The following is a 16,307-nucleotide window of genomic DNA, read 5'->3' as shown; positions in this document are numbered from 1 at the left end:
GAAAACTCCATTTCATTTTTAAAACCTTTTAAAAATAGTGTTGCGAAATACAGTGTTCGATTTTCGCGAGCGGGAGACATAATTAAAACTACTTCTGCGGTTTTATCTCGAGTTTAACCCTTTGATCGCGAACCGTCGATAAATCGACTCTCTATTAATGCGTATAAAGTGCAGCTTGTCGAAATACCGACTATTGCACAGTTAAGTCAATAACATTTATAATTAAACATTTTATTTTATTGCCTATGTAAGCAGAAGAGCATTCGGCCCATCTGGTGGTAAGAGGTTACCGTCGCTCACGGACGTCAGAGCAATGCCAGAATTTTTTCGTTAAGTAATTTTTTTCAAAAATCCTTTAGCAATTTATGCAAAATAAGCTCAGCACTAAAAGAGTTAAGCAACACAATAAGCGGTGTTAATAATTGGTTCTTTAAAAATACCTCAACAAAATTTGATAAAAATCATTTAACGTATCAATAATTGAATGTACTTGCGAATGAAATACACCTTGTAAAAATCCATAAAAAGTAATCGGGTCATACCAACAGAAACCTCAACAAACTGTAATAGTTAGGTTATTCTATTTAATGTAAACAAATGAATAATCAAAAGAACCGACCGCTCAGAAATAAAAATATAGACAGAAGATAAGCTATTGGCTGATTAATTAAATAAAATCTTTAAAAAAAATAATGTTTACTGAAATCTAGGACACACTATTTAGGACCTTTTATTCATTTAATACTAAATTAAAATTAATTAATAGTATTAAAATAAGTAATCTCATAACAAGCAGCGCCATCTATTGTCAATGGGTTACTTTAATGCCTCGTACGGCAAATGTGTCGCTAGATGGCGCTGTTATCAATACTTTAAAACAGCACGGAGAAATTCAAATATAAAATTCTAGAATAATTAATTAATAAATTGCATAAAATAAAAGTTACACTGTTCCGAAATCTACTACTATAATAATAATTAAAAATTAATTAACGCTATTAACGCTTTGCTCATTTTTTAACCGTCATCGCCATCTTCCTATTCTCTGTCATTCTCATTTCCCTTTCTTACCGTTTTCTCTCACTCACATCTTAACGCTCCGTTCTACGCTCTTTTCAAACGTTCCGTTCTTACCGTTCCTACACATATTGTGTTCTATCACTCTTCAGGGTTTAAGTCTTCATCCATACTGTGAATACGGTTGTCCCCCCTGTCGCCCCGTACCCCAGTACTCACAAGCAGGTCGATGAGAAGTTTGGCGAGGTTAACTGTCGTCCCCCCGTCCCCCGTTCCCCCGGTACTCACGAGCAGTCCAGTGAGGATGGTGGCGAGGTGTACGGGCGTGGCGCCGCACACGAAGGCGACGGAGCCGCGGCTGCACACGCCCATGGCGCGGCCTACGCACTGCACGGCCGCGCTCAGACACCTGCGGACCAGCACCGGGCTCTGGTTACGCGACTGCCGCCAAAACTCACGCCATTGAACCCTGCGACCGACTCACTTGGTGGTGAACTGGGGAGCCACGTCCTCCCTCTCGGCGGCGACGGCGAGCATCTGACCGACCACCTTCAGACCTTGGATCTTGCGGTACGCTGCCTTCTCTTGTAGCTCCTGGCCGAAAAACATTCACAACTTAGTCGTTCTTGACCACAAAAACCGAAAAACTGTATCGCTCGCGAACTACGAACAAAATACAATGTTTAAGCTCACCTTCAAATGCCCCAGCTTGTGTCCGAAACGTGTGAATGCGTTAAATAAAAAGGCAGTTTTATGTTACATGTGATCCATAGTAATACTCAAGTAGATCAAGCGTCCCCCCGGGGTCCCCCCGACTGTGTGGGGGGGGCCGGTAGTACATACATACACATAGTAAAGTGGCTGCTTTTGAGATTTAATTCTGAGTCGAAGAATGTAAATATTATTTAATAGAGTACTCTCCAAGCCTAGTCGACCTTTTGAAACAAGAGCCTGGTTATTCTCATACATAAATATTCATATATAAATGATGCAAACTAAACAAAGTTCAGTAACATTTTCTGCCCTCAACGCGCCTAAAATAACATGGGAAATTTCCTTCTTGTATGTGTTGGTAGTATACATTATATAAAAAATGATGCGCGTGTAACGTGTAACTTCTTTTCCCGTGTGTAGTATTGTGGTTTTCTATGAAAATTGTTTTTTTTAAATACTTCAATAAAAATAAAATATAGGATAGTTGATATGTTACTTCCATCTACAGGAACTATAAACACAATGTGTATAAGTGAAACAACCTAGCTCGCTTTGTCCCTCTCTCCACAGTCGAGTGGTTCTCACTCTAGCTCTTACTAAATTGAATATTTTCTATCTACTAGACTTAACTTAAATTTTACTCTCAACGCACCTAAAGAAGTTGCACTTCAAAAATTATTTTACTAGACGTCAATTGTACTACAATCTAGTGTGTCAGTGCGTCACTGAGTATGAAAGTTTGAGAGCCAGGGGCCGGTACCTTGTCGACCTTCTCGAGCATGCGGTGCAGCTCGTTCAGCTGCCTCTCGAGCAGCGGCACGTCGAGGCAGGGCGGCGCCCCGCGCTCCGCCCCCGCCCGGCTGAGGTCGCTGCCGGAACTACACACGGAACCGCTCTTGCTCAGCCTGTTGCTCTTCTTGTTCTTCTTCGTTCTGACCACCTCCTCCTCGAAGCCGTTGTGGTGCTTCCTGGCGACCAGCCCCGGCTCCAGCAGCGGCGCCATGATGGCCGATATCTGGTTGATGACCTTGGTCATCTTGCCGGACGGGTGGTCGTTCTGGTCGGAGAGGTCGATGTCGTCGCTCCTGGCAATGAGAATTAGTGAGTTATTGGCGGGAGCGTGAAGAGAGAATTTGTGTGAACTTAAAAGTATTAGTAGCGACCCGCCCTCGCTTCGCTTCGGAAACATGAAATCTTATTATTGAATCGTACAGCGGGTGAAGCAGCGGGGCGAAACTAGTCTCAAAAAAAGTAGCCAGAGTTATTCTTATATCATCAGTTACCTATTAGTGAAAGTCTCTTCAAAATCGGTCCAGCCGTTCCGGAGATAAGCCGGAACAAACAGACAGACAGACAGACAAAAATAATAATAAATGTTATTTTGGTGTATATTTGTATATGTATATATTCATATGAATGTAGTATAAAGCGGTTATTTCAATACTACAAACAGGCACTAATTTTATTTATATGTATTGTTTTTGTTAGTTTAGTGCTTCTTCAGTTTTGCTGCTATGTTTAGTTTTATGTTTAGCATCATTATCACAAAAATGAGAATATGAAACAAGGCCGCTGGGCATAATTTCTTGAATTTTTTCAAATGGTCTACTGAAAACGTGTAAGCAATCACTATTTTACTGAGACTATATTTCATTGCATTCTGATTTCGTTTTCATTTAATTTCATGCCAATTGATTAGTCTCAAACTAATCAACTTCACGTTAATTTCACTTTATTTAATTTTTCGTACAACTGAAAAAAAGAAGAAATAAAACTTGACTTAAAGGTCTCGTTACCAGGTCGTGACATCTAAACAAAATTCATTAAAAAACAGTATTCATTTTTAAATCAACGACTTTGTATAGAATCAATTTCCAAGTGACATTTTTTTATTGCCCTTGTAGGCAGACGATCATACGGCCCAACTGATGGTAAGGTAAGGTCACCACACAAATTATAACAGACTTTAGACTATAACAGAATGGCAGCCACGTGATGGCAAAACTACACTATGCTAACTATACTTGAGACCTTAGAACTTATATCTCAAGGTGGGTGGCGCATTTACGTTGTAGATATCTATGGGATCCAGTAACCACTTAACACCGGGTGGGCTGTGAGCTCGGCCACCAGATGGGTAAAAGCAATAAAAAATTCGAAGAAACTTTTTCCCCAATCTATTCTTAAAATTGCTAATGGCTGAACAGTCTCAACACGTGTGTTGTTCTGACGGAGCAGTCCTGGCGTACTCACGTGGACAGCAGCTTCTGCTTGACCTTCCTGGCTCTCTTCTTGATGGCCTTCTGTTTCTCCCGGTCCCTCCTCTCCCGCTCCACTCGCTCGGCGGCTTCCTTAATGTCTTTCTCCTCTTTCGTTTTCTCATCTTGACTCTCTGATGTTGTCTGCGGTTAATAAATATTATATGTGTTTGTTATGTATACAAACGATTTCACGTAATATCTAAAGTGATAATGGGTTCGGTCAACAGATGGCGCTGCTTTAAATTTTTTTACTCTTAAGTTTTGATAACCGCGGATGGACTTTTTGGCGGAAACGCGAAGAGCGATGTTATGTGTTTTATTTTATTTTGTCTATTTAATGTTTTTTCAGATTTAAATGTGTAATAACGGTGGTTTATTGACTGTTTAATATCTGTGACAGTGCACAAATGTGGGAAAATGAAACAAAAACGTTGAAAGTAGCTTCTCGGGATCCTCCAAAAAGTCCACTGAAAAAATCTCAGTAAATGACCACCATTTTAATACTGAAATTATGTTTCATCACATATTATCTCATCTTATTTCATTTCACCCTATATTATCAGTTTTCACAAAAATAAAAATATAATTTTAAATAAGACATGACTTAAAGGTCTTACTTACCAGGTCATAAAATCCCTTTAAAAAAAAGTAAAGTTGTTGTACGGTTTGTACATACCTAACTCAATACATTGACGCGCCGTGCGTCGTCTTTGTGGTGTAACATTATTTTATTATATTCTTGTATAGCAGTGCACTTAGCAACACGTACTAGTTAAGACACTATAATTATACCACTATAATATATTTATACCATTTGTACTTAACTAACATAATAAAGGTGCTCAAACAACATACTCTTTTGGAACTCTATAAACTTCCTCTTGGACCCCAACAGTTTTAGTGGGGTCGGTCAAGAGATGGCGCTGTTTTCAATTTCTTCGCCTAAAGTTTTGACGACCGCGGATACCGGAGGGTCGGTCAAGAGTTTTTTTACTGCTTGGATGGGTGAACAAGCTTACAGCCCACCAGGTGTTAAGTGGTTACTGGAGCCCATAGACGTCCACAACGCAAAGGCGCCACTCACCTTGAGACATAAGTTCTAAGGTCTTAAGTATAGTTACATCGGCTGCCCCGCGCTTCAAACCGAAACACATTACTGCTTCACGGCAGAAATAGGCAGGGCGGTGGTACCTACCCGTGCGGACTCACAAGAGGTCCTATGACCAGTAAAAAAGAGATAGCGTTGTTTTCAATTTTTTCGCCTAGAGTTTTTATAACCACGGATATTGGAGTATATAGTTACCGCGACCCTGGTGGTGGCCCGGTCCCTTATGGCCTGCAGGTGCCGGTCCAGCCGGAGCTGTGTGGCGTCCTGCTTGTCCCGGATGCGAGACCTCAGAGCGTCCGCCTCGAGCTCGGCGGCCGCCGCCAGCGCGGACAGACGAGACTTCACTCCTTCCGCCTGCAAGAGGACAACAATAACTTATAAATGTACTAGCTGTACCCGTCCGCTTCACTGGGCATTTAAAATTAACATTATTATTTCTCACCCCACAAAGATTCTCATCATTAACGTCCCCGCAACTGGTGTAGGGAGTCCAACACTCATATAACTATTAGTTTGAAATGAGTTAGAGTTAGAGTTTGAAATGACGATTCTAAAGAAGTTTCACTTCGTACCTTCTCCCGGTTGGCGTGGCAGCGCTCGCGGTGCAGCAGCTCGCGATGGGACAGCACCCTGGCGTCCCTCTGGCGGCGCCGCTCCAGCAGCGACGCGACCCTGAGCCGGCGCGCGGCCTCCAGCGCCGCCCGCCGCGCCCCCGCCGCCGCCTCCCGCGCTGCTGCGGCGGCCTGACACGCAACGTGCCGTCAACAGACAGTAGTATTACCGCCTAATTACTGGTATTTAATAGTAATAAGAATAATAGCCTTTATTGCTGATACTGAACGATGATTTTACATACATCAGTGGTCCTATATAAGTCGTCGTGACCTAAAGGATAAGACGTCCGGTGCATTCGTGTTGAGCGATGCAACGATGTTCGAATCCCGCCGGCGGGTACCAATTTTTCTAATGAAATACGTACTCAACAAATGTTCACGATTGAATACTTAAATGAATCTAAGCCTTAAAGCGTCAGTGACACGATCGGATTTCGATCAATGAACGTACAGCAGTTACAACAATTGTGGCCACTGTAATGTTGTTTTTCAGATGTCATCAGCACTGTTAAGTGTTTCACAAATTAGTTTTTTTTTATGTCTGAAGGGATGTAAGCACTATTAGGATTTTTCCACTTTTTTACAAAATTATTTTAAATCAGGCAACACATGTCCCGTTTTTCTATTTGGATAGCTTTATGGCAACACTGTAAACTTTTAAAGTCTTTATTTAACGCATAATGAAGATTACCAAGCTAGCACGAGCCGAGATCGAAGTCCGAGAGAGAGAGAGAGCGAGACAGCGAGAGAGGCCCTCTCCGTCGCACTCGGGGGATCAGGATAATGGAGTGATAAATAAACTCACGAGTTTAGTGAGTCGCTCTCGCCTCATCTGTCTCAGCCTGGTGTTCTGAGACCTGCACTGGTCCAGAAACTCGTGGCGTCTGTTCTCAGCCTCCAGCTGCTTGATGAAAGCTATCTCGCGGAGCTTTTCCTCTTCGTCGTGAGCTTTACGTACTATGTCCTTGAATGCGGAAATAACGATTGCATTAATAATTCACGAAACTGTGTACATTAGACATGTATTTTTATAAATGCATAGGGCGCATACAACATGATTTGACACAATGACATCCGCTCGATGGAAAATCTTCCTTTTGTCGTTCGCCTTAAAGTCGAGAGTCGTTCACGGAGACCACAATGCCGAGGGAGCACGGACTTGAAGAGGGACCTGAATCTTGGGACAGAAGCACACAGGTGAAGTATGGTGATCAAGTTTCCCTCCACTGAGCTCCAATAAGCACTTTTATTTAAACCGGGTGTGAGTTAACGGAGGTAACACGAAATCAGCTGACTCATATTGCCGCACTAGGTCGTTGACTTCTGCCTTAAATGACATCAATTTGTGTTCGATTGCCACTTTTGTCGTACTGAAATTTTAAGGCGAGTGACAAATGTATGATATTATTTATTTACTTTATCACGATCAATACCTTGAGATGCTGGTCTCTGTTCTCGGCCGCTTTCTGCAGCCTCTGTTCCATTCTCAGTCTTTTCTCTTCGATCAATTGATTTTTGGCTACCTGAAATGGAGACATAGACTATTAAAAGCTATCACTGACGAATCTTCATCAAGCACTCCATGGGAACATTAAATAAGTACTTTGTTATTATCGATTATGTATGAGGTAGGGATGCTCGATGATCGATGTTCCATGATCATCGATATTAAAACATAAAACATCGATGTTTTAACATCGATATTGCATTATATAAAACACGATGTCACGGACACACATCGAAATTCTGCTGGCTGGTTCAACTCTATATCAACAGCGCAATAGGTTAAAAGATTCTGCGCTTTCCAAGTTACTATTTTTACAGTCAGTTCACAAAAAGTATTGGAACTTGTAACGTGTACTTATGCCCTGATATCTTTAATTTATTTTTCGTTTTGTTGAATTATAAAAACGTTGTGATTTTATGGTTGTTTTATTAATTGATCAATGTTTGCAAAAAACATCGATGTTGGCTGATATCGATATGTTGTGCTTAATAAACATCGAGAATCGATGTTCTGCTATCGATCTCATTATCGATGCCATTATCGATGTTTTTCCAACATCGAACATCCTTAGCACGAGGTCTTATAGGCATTGCAAGTGAATTTCGTACTCATCTTGAAAGATCAGATCGTAGTCTGATTCTAAAAGCACCTAATACTCTCTATAAGGATTCGAAGAAGAGGCGAGCAGGAGGTTAAGGTGAAGATGTGACAGATGACCAGGAAACCCTTCGTGGAAACATCGGCGGTCCTTCCTCAACCCTAAAAACTAAAAAACGATTATTGCACTGAATCCTCACCTTGACTTCTTCAACTCTAGCAAGAAGATGGTGTATCTTCTTAGCTCTCTCCGTCTGATATTCCAGTCTCTGTCTCTCAGCCCGGGCCTGTTTAGCTTGGAGCCTCCTGAGGGCGTCCTGGAAGCTGCCGCGGCGCTTGATGCTCTGCGATAGCTTCGCGTGCAGCTGCTGGGCTCGACCTGTGGCGATGCCCGATTATGGTCCAATGTGTTTTAGTCCAATATGTTATGGACCAATGTGTTATGGCCCAATATGTTATAAACTAATGTGGTCAGCCAGAGTATAGACACACGAACTTTCTCCTTAGTACATGTACATGTTGTACTACAAACTCAATGTTTATAGACGTAAAATTGATTTTTCTTTACTACTACTACTTTACTCTTACTCTTTATTACAACGGCTGCCCTACCCTTTAAACCGAAACGCATCACTGCTTCACGGCAGAAATAAGCGGGGTGGTGGTATCTACCCGTGCGGACTCACAAGACGTTCTATCACCAATATACATCATTACATTATCAACGATAGCTAGTCATCAAAACTTGATTAAATTGAAATAAGGCTACCTGCTTTAAAATAAAAAGAAATACTAAAAACTATGTTGATTTATGTTATTGAATTCAGTTTTCTTTTTGTTTATTTTGTAGTATATACACGTCGCGGCTATATCGGTGATAGTACAGCGTTTATCAGTGCTTGTGCAGCTTGTGTTACCTGGGTCTCTGGCGACGAGAGCTTCTAGCGCTCCGAGGGTGTCGACTCGCTCCGCCCAGGACATGGAGGCGAGGGCCGACTCGTACTGCTCCTCCAGTCCTGCACCCTCGCACACCAGCTCTGCGTCTGTCTGTACGATACAATTATTAAGTAACCGTGTCACTCTTTTTATTTATTGCTTAGATAGGTGGACGAGCTCACAGAGCGCCTGGTGTTAAGTGGTCACTGGAGCCCATAGACATTTACAACGTAAATGCGCCACCCACCTTGAGATATAAGGTTCTAAGGTCTCCAGTATAGTTACAACGGCTGTCCCACCCTTCAAACCGGAACGCATTACTGCTTCACGACAGAAACAGGCAGGGTGGTGGTACCTACCCGTGCGGACTCACTAGAGGCCCTACCACCAGTAAATAAAATAAAAACACATTAATGAAGCGGCATTATTTAATCTAATTACCTCCGTGTCATCGGTCTCCGTATCCAGATCCACATCGGAAACCTGCTGCAGCTCCATTATCTGGCGATTGAGAAGGTCCTCTTCCTCGCTCAGCTTCCGTTGGTCGACTTCGGACTGAAAGTCGAGAGCCAAGCTGATCTTCCGCTCGTTCTCCTCGATCTGCGAGGTCATTTCCGCGATCTCCGACATCTCCGACGGATCGGCCGTCTGCAGTATGTCATTCTGATCCGTCATTTGATCGTCGTCGTCCGAATATTTGAACGTGGACACGAACTCCACCTTCCATTTGTCGAAATCGAACATATCTTCGGTGCTCTCTTGGGAGCGGGACAGAGCAGTCGTGAGACTTTCTAGAGACGAGTGGAGTCTGTTCGAGGTCAGGTCTATGTCGTCTCGTACCCTCGCCTTGCCTTTGCGCATAGCTTTGTTTCTGGCTGAACGAGTCTTCAAGCCAGTCACATCGGATTTCTGACGGATTATCGACGGGTCATCAGACTTTTGCAAGTCATCCACATATTTCAGTAGCGGCGGTGAGCTTTCGTCGGCCGATTTCGTAGCGGCATTACAATAATCTTCCTTCGATTTAGGAAGGTCCGGTGAATACGCTTCTGATGACTTCGGCACCGGACTGATAGCTGTTTCAGCTTTGGAATTTGTTTCTTCATCAGACTTTACGTTCGAATCTGACATTTCCTCAATACATTTCTGGTTTATTATTATGGCAGGTTCGGGCGCAAAAGATTTCTGTTCTCTCGGAGCGTTCTCCAAGTTAAATTGAGGCTGCTCAGACTTAGCTCTGTGCGCTGAAGTTACAATGGGATTAGACTCTTGTTTGGGCGATTCGATCATAAGCGTCGGTAAGCTGGTTGTAGCAGACGGCTGGTTGAAACGATTGGCCCAGTGTGACCTTGATTGCTTTTTTGATTCGCGACTCAATCGTTTTGACTTAACAGTCAACCAGCCCTCATTATCGTTGTTGTCAACATTGAGAACTTCAACGGAATTCCCAACATTGTCTTCCGGAATCAAGGTTTTCAGACTTTCACTAGATTCGATTCGCGATATATCGATCTGTGTTACGATTGTATCAGAGCTACTGTACTCATCGCAGTCTTTGATTTTTTCTAGCGTCGGATTTAACTTCTCAGATTTATCACCTTTTTCGTTAATTTTCAGGGATGTCGGTCTAAGTGGAGGTTTCTTGGTGTCCGGCTTTGTAGGTGGCTTGGAGTCACCAGCACCCATGTGTCGAACGGGTTTCTTGAGAGTTGTTTTATTCGTCGCTGGATCAAATAGGCTAGTTCGACCGGTCGTCAGATTGAAGGGATAGCTGCATTTACTTGTTTGGTTTCTTTTAGGCATTTTCGGAGTTTTGGGTGCTGTAGCCGGTCGTATTTCTAAGGGAGCTTTACTCTTAGGAAGGTTGGAGACTCTGGTTGGAGTTTTCACTTCAGGTTTTACTGGTGTTTGTTTTGGTTTAGCAGCTGCCTGAGAATAAGCTGGTTTAAGGACTTTAACCTCGGTTTTTGATTCAGGCTTCTTCATTTCTTCTTTTTTCATGATATCCCTATCCGTTTCGAGGTCTTTATATGAATCTAAATATCCATTTGTAACATCTTTATTACCAAGTTCTAGTTTAGATTCTTTTAAATTAGGCGTCATGTTGTCGATGGGGTCAAGATCGGCCAATTCAAGAGCGGGAAGAAAGGAATGTTTATTCTTGTGATCCGGTGAGTTACGGCTTTCATCCTCTTTGGCATCAACATTTTTGTCGGTCTTTTCATGAACTATTTTCTCGTCGTTTGACTTGAAACTATCATTTGAAACGTCACCGAAGTTATCTTCGGATTTTGCTGGAGATTCCGTAGATAAACTTTGCTTTTCGTCAATTAAATAATTAATCTCCTCGACTTTAATAATTACACCGTTATGATTCTCTGGCTCTTTCATGTCGATGCGAATTGTATTGGTGTTACTAAATATTTTTTCAATTTCGTTTTCCTTAGATTTGTTCAACATGTTTTGGTTTTTAGCGACGTTCACTATTAACTGTTTTGCTAGAAACTCGTTTTCCATGGCGTCGAGTTTACTTATGGTATATTTAGCTTGTTCCGAGATCGTTTCGCTAGTTTTCATCTCTTTGCTATCATTTTTTGCTGTAGTTTTGAGGATCACGTGCTTCGGACTGACATTCGCGATCTCTTTAGCTCTACCTACTTCAACAGTTTTAATATTATTCTCCGACGTTTCTTTCTGAATAAATACATTACTATCTTCACTGACGGAATTTTGATTAACAGAGTCTTTACTCTCCTTTTCTTTTATGTCAGATAGTCGTATCGTATCCTTGGCGATTGGAGAAATTTTAGCTGCTATTTTACTGCTGAAAAATTCAACATTCGCCTTAGGACTAGTGGTAGGATGACTTGAAACGCGTGGGCTGATCTTCCCGCTTCCTGGACTAGCTTTCCCGGTGAGATTCGGGCTATTCTTTCCGCTCGGAGTATTGTGACCAGAGAGACAAGGGCTATTTTTTCCAGAGACTGAAGGAGAGCTCTTGACGGAGTGAGTGCGTCGGGACTCGGGACGAACGAAGTCTGTTTTTCTAATTTCCCATGCTAGACTTTGAGGTCTTTGTGGCGGAGGCGTGTTATCATATTCCCATTTGAGTCTGAACCATTCACCTAATGCTTTAAAATCTCGCGTGTAGTTCTCTAAAACAAGTATTACTTCTTGACATTCGTTTAGATTTTCGTGTGCTTCCACCGTGTTGTAGATTTCACCAATCTGAGCAAGAGATTTCGCAATGAATTTAAGTAGGACTTCGCATTAATTCTATGAATATCAAAATAAATAAGGCCTGATTGATTTTTAACATACTCTGTGATTTTGACTTATTTTTTTTATAATGCAAAGCTCAGGTTTGATTTCTATTGAGGATCAATGTTCGACTACTATATTCGCAAGAGGCAGTCATCTCTGCCTGCCCACAGATACTTAATACATATTTACTTGACAAACAGATAAATGATTTATCAAATATACCACGCACAAGCAAGACTTATGTAACGTTTTTCTGCTTATTGGACGGATATTTGACCCTGGGCAGATAAGAGTTGGAAGCAAAAACTTCAATTCCAAAGAACACTTCAAAAATCTATAGCCAGTAGTTTTTTACTAGATGATGATGATAATGAACAAGCAATGCTAGTATTGATAATACTCACAGCCCTCTGAAGGTCTCCAAAAAGCAACGCCCAGTATCTTGCACGGAGCTCAGATCGTTTGTCTCGTCCAGCGGAGGCAGACCGTAGCCGCGAGGGTCGAGCAACTGGACGGCGGGGTGGCGCTGAGCGTGGTGGCTTACGGGTTTGCACCCGCGATACTATCAATAAATACATGTAGTAATCGAATGCTTAATTACCGGTTTGATGAATTTACATTCCTTTTTTTTTATTGCCCTTGTAGGCAGACGGGCATACGGCCCACCTGATGGTGAGTGGTTACCGTCGCCCATGGACTTCAGCAATGCCAGGGGCAGAGCCAAGCCGCTGCCTACCGTAGATTCTGAATTTAATAGCGTGATATAATAAGCTGTTAGGAAATCAGCCTGAAGCATCACACGATTTTTGAAACCTAAGATTTACAATTGGTCCTTGACATGTTAAAAGCAATTAAATATTAGTTTAGTATATATTTATTGCTAATTTGGTTAATATCAAAACAGATGGAAATATACTTTTTTTTTCAATGGTCATGATTATTAATTTGTCAATAGCGCACATCAAATTTCAGACTTTAACTATTATTTTCTATGTCAACTATATTTACAGTTAAAGAGAATTTATCACAAATATATATCTGAAAAAACAGGCAATACCATGTGTTACATTATGTTAATATAATGGTAATTTAATAACCTTTAAGTTACATGTTTTTAAGTTAAGTAAATAGTTAACTGATGTAATTCCTTTACAGTTGAGGAGTGCACATTTAAATAACAAAGTTAATGTATATTGTAATTTCAAATCTTATATTTGTCTGACTCATTAACTTAAATGAAATATTGTGAATCATTCTTAATAATAGCTTATCTATATTTAGATATTTAGCATTATTAGCATTATTAAAAAAAAATTTGACCACTGTTGTTTCTTTTAAATTCTTAAATTCTCAATCTTTTTAGTTTTTGATTACACATGTAATATTTGTAGACTGCCCATTAGCACTTAATAAAAAATATTTTTATTATATATCTGATAAAAATAATTACATATATTAAACAAATTCGGCTAATGAAAATTAACCTCAAGATTGTATCATGATTCATACTTATTATTAGCTTTTTTAACAATACTACAGTAGAACTGCTTACATCACTCACAATGAAACTGATGATCTCACAGCTCACTTGAGTTAAGAGATACAATCCAATTGCACAAATAAATAAATAACTTGGACACAAATCATGCACAGTCGTCCAGCTCCAAATTAATATTGGGAAACATTGTGGGTACCTGAGACTGACTTACACATTCAATAAAATATATAAATAAAATACACCCAGACAATAAGCAAACAAACCTCTTTGTCACATAAATATTTGCCGAATGCGGGAAACGGGCCCACATCCTCTTGAGAAAAAAATATTAAAGTTAATGATTTGAGACACACAAATTATTGGGTCAACCTGATAGGGAACACTGGTACTTTAATAAAGAGATATAATTAATAACAAAGTGGTACAATTATGTTAAAATTTCTACCTATTCCAAGCAGGTAAATGATAACTTCTTACTTATTTGAAGTAGATTAATAGACAAAGTATTTTCAAAAAATAATAATCAAAAGCTGGCTTAAATGTTGTCCAAATATGTATGTTTCTACAATGCTACAAAAAGAAGTGCTGCACAGAGACATAAGCTAAGAATAATAAAATATATTGATCTGAATTCCCTTGACCTTTAAGGCAGCAGGTGGTAGGTTCCCACACAACCTTACATAATTCAGAGGGATAAAAATAAACATTATTGATTTCTTTAAGCGCCAATTATTATTAAGAAAGTTCCGATTGTTTATAGCATTCAAAAAAACGTCACATATGTGTGTCGCATTTTGGAGATTTCATGAGTTAAAATTTTTTAGAGCTTGACCTTAGTGTTTAGTAAACATCAGACGCTCCTTATTCACAACTTAAACGTTATGTATAAAATATAAACGCCCACGAATATCAACGCGAGAACCGATTAAAAAGAACGGTATGAATATTTTTTTCTATACTTACTCGGTGTGTCCACCGCTACGTGAAATGCAACTAGATTCCTGGCTTCCCTGCCTTCTTCTTGCACCAGCTGCCGTACCTCTTCCATCTCATCCACAAACAAATATTTTATGAGGGAAATAAAAAGAAAACCCAACACGCATCACTATAAAATGTAAGGCAACTTTTACTACTCTTTGGGAACATTAAAAGCAAGGCCACTTTATAGTTTCGAGTTATCAAAATTAATAAATAAAATAGACGGTTAAAGTTATTGTAACGGAGAAAATTAGAGAAAAAATTATTTCTCAGATATTTTCATAACAATTCGCATTTGACAGCAAAGTTACTAATGTTACCAGATTTTTAAAACGATGCACAGCTGTGTGCAGTGTATATTTTGTTACCTATCGATTGTTTACCTATTTCCAAATAAAACATATTAATGCATCTATTAATAACGAAAATAAATAAATAAAGAATGGATATTATATGATTTTTATATTATTTTCTATAGGTTTGGAGAGTCATAAACATAATAAAATGAAAACTAGTTTTAATCATGCAAGAGACATTATGTATTTACATTTTTATAATAATATATCCATTATTATTACTAATATATTTCAGGCACATCAGATGCATCAGTGAGCTTATCTCCCATGTAGAGTTAAGTTACATCAACTGATGCGATGATGATGCATGAGTAAAGTTTAAATTAATTTTTCTTAGCAATTCTTTAATTTTTGTCTGTGTAATGTAGATATGATTATATTACAATTTACATACTTCTTTCAAAATTCTATCTGCATTTATTTTTTTGGCACAGTAAGTTTATAAATATTAGTGGGACAGCAGCTTACGTATGTAACGAGTAGCCTTTACAGAAATTAACTTGAGGGAGTTCATATAGAGTCCCTTCTTTATTTCGCCGTAAAGTCGTGTTTTATATAATTAACACCACAGTTGAAACAATATAAATTTTATTGTTGTAGCGGCATAAGCAATTCTAAGTAATTATAGTACATTAGTTATTAAACACATTATAAATTATTTTTTACGTTTTAATTTTTCGGCGGTAAAAAGGTCCCGTGTCACAGACTATATTCTTTTTTCCACCTCTCGTGCGTTCCGGCTTACGCATCATAAAAAGGTGCGTTCTTAAACGCCACAAACTATTGCAATTTGCATAGCAACGTGATATTCCGACCTGATAATGGTGATATGTAGTTCGTCATACCACTATGCAATAAATTATAAAGAACAACTAGTAGTGTCGTACAGTTTACCCATTAGTAGTAATTCACGATTCACAAGATGGCAACACATAATGTGGCTCAAAATTTTAAGTTTTTTTTGTAGGTATTCTTACCCACTTTAATGGGTGAAAGAGCTTCCCGGCCAACCTGCTTTTAAGTGGTTACCATAGGTCAGAAAAATCACATCCAAAACTGCCACTCAGCCTGAGATATGAAATTGATATCTCATTTTTATTGTGTAACGGTAATGGCTGTCGACCCATTAAACTTTTTTCTCTACCTAAGCGCTGGTTGCCTAAGGGCCTATTCCAGCTACGCTCGGAGTTAGGTGAGCTCTTGAACCTAAGGGAATTACCAACACTGGACCTAGCAAAGGCAGTGCTTCACTGAATCTTATCACCAGATCAGAATCACGACTCACTGAGAATATCCGGCGTGTAACTCAGTGAGTTGCGTCTATAGTCTACGTTGCATGTCGAACACTTCGTCGTATTCGACAAGAATGGTGACTAGTGCTTGGAGATGGAGGTGAATCTGAAGAATCGAAACCGGAACTTGAAATGGTTTCGCAACAGAAGTGAAGTTTCAAAAAA

At 39.9% G+C, this 16,307-nt stretch overlaps 1 protein-coding gene across 5 annotated transcripts in view; it reads right to left on the bottom strand.

The window, feature by feature from the left end:
- ssp3 (short spindle 3) overlaps window positions 1-14,833 on the bottom strand; it is an 86,708-nt gene extending 71,875 nt beyond the window's left edge. Inside the window, exons 1-14 of one of the 5 annotated variants that reach the window (XM_028179535.2) lie at window positions 14,480-14,833; window positions 12,423-12,580; window positions 9,196-11,982; window positions 8,736-8,865; window positions 8,019-8,197; window positions 7,148-7,237; window positions 6,520-6,678; window positions 5,673-5,843; window positions 5,296-5,454; window positions 3,985-4,133; window positions 2,492-2,816; window positions 1,711-1,725; window positions 1,502-1,611; window positions 1,306-1,426 (exon numbers count right to left, since the gene is read on the bottom strand). In XM_028179535.2, coding sequence (XP_028035336.2) covers window positions 1,306-1,426; window positions 1,502-1,611; window positions 1,711-1,725; window positions 2,492-2,816; window positions 3,985-4,133; window positions 5,296-5,454; window positions 5,673-5,843; window positions 6,520-6,678; window positions 7,148-7,237; window positions 8,019-8,197; window positions 8,736-8,865; window positions 9,196-11,982; window positions 12,423-12,580; window positions 14,480-14,564 — 4,638 coding nt within the window. In that variant the 5' untranslated portion in view covers window positions 14,565-14,833. Of the gene's footprint in view, window positions 1-1,305; window positions 1,427-1,501; window positions 1,612-1,710; window positions 1,726-2,491; window positions 2,817-3,984; window positions 4,134-5,295; window positions 5,455-5,672; window positions 5,844-6,519; window positions 6,679-7,147; window positions 7,238-8,018; window positions 8,198-8,735; window positions 8,866-9,195; window positions 11,983-12,422; window positions 12,581-13,779; window positions 13,914-13,961; window positions 14,221-14,479 lie in introns of those variants that run through there. The other 4 variants (XM_089739012.1, XM_089739011.1, XM_089739014.1 and 1 more) reach the window with 4 other exon arrangements.
- Between the last annotated feature and the right edge of the window lie 1,474 nt (window positions 14,834-16,307).

This window comes from Bombyx mandarina, chromosome 28 (assembly GCF_030267445.1).
Source record: "Bombyx mandarina strain Sakado chromosome 28, ASM3026744v2".
NCBI classification, from domain to species: Eukaryota; Metazoa; Arthropoda; class Insecta; order Lepidoptera; family Bombycidae; genus Bombyx; species Bombyx mandarina.
This window is presented reverse-complemented; position numbering and strand designations above follow the sequence as displayed.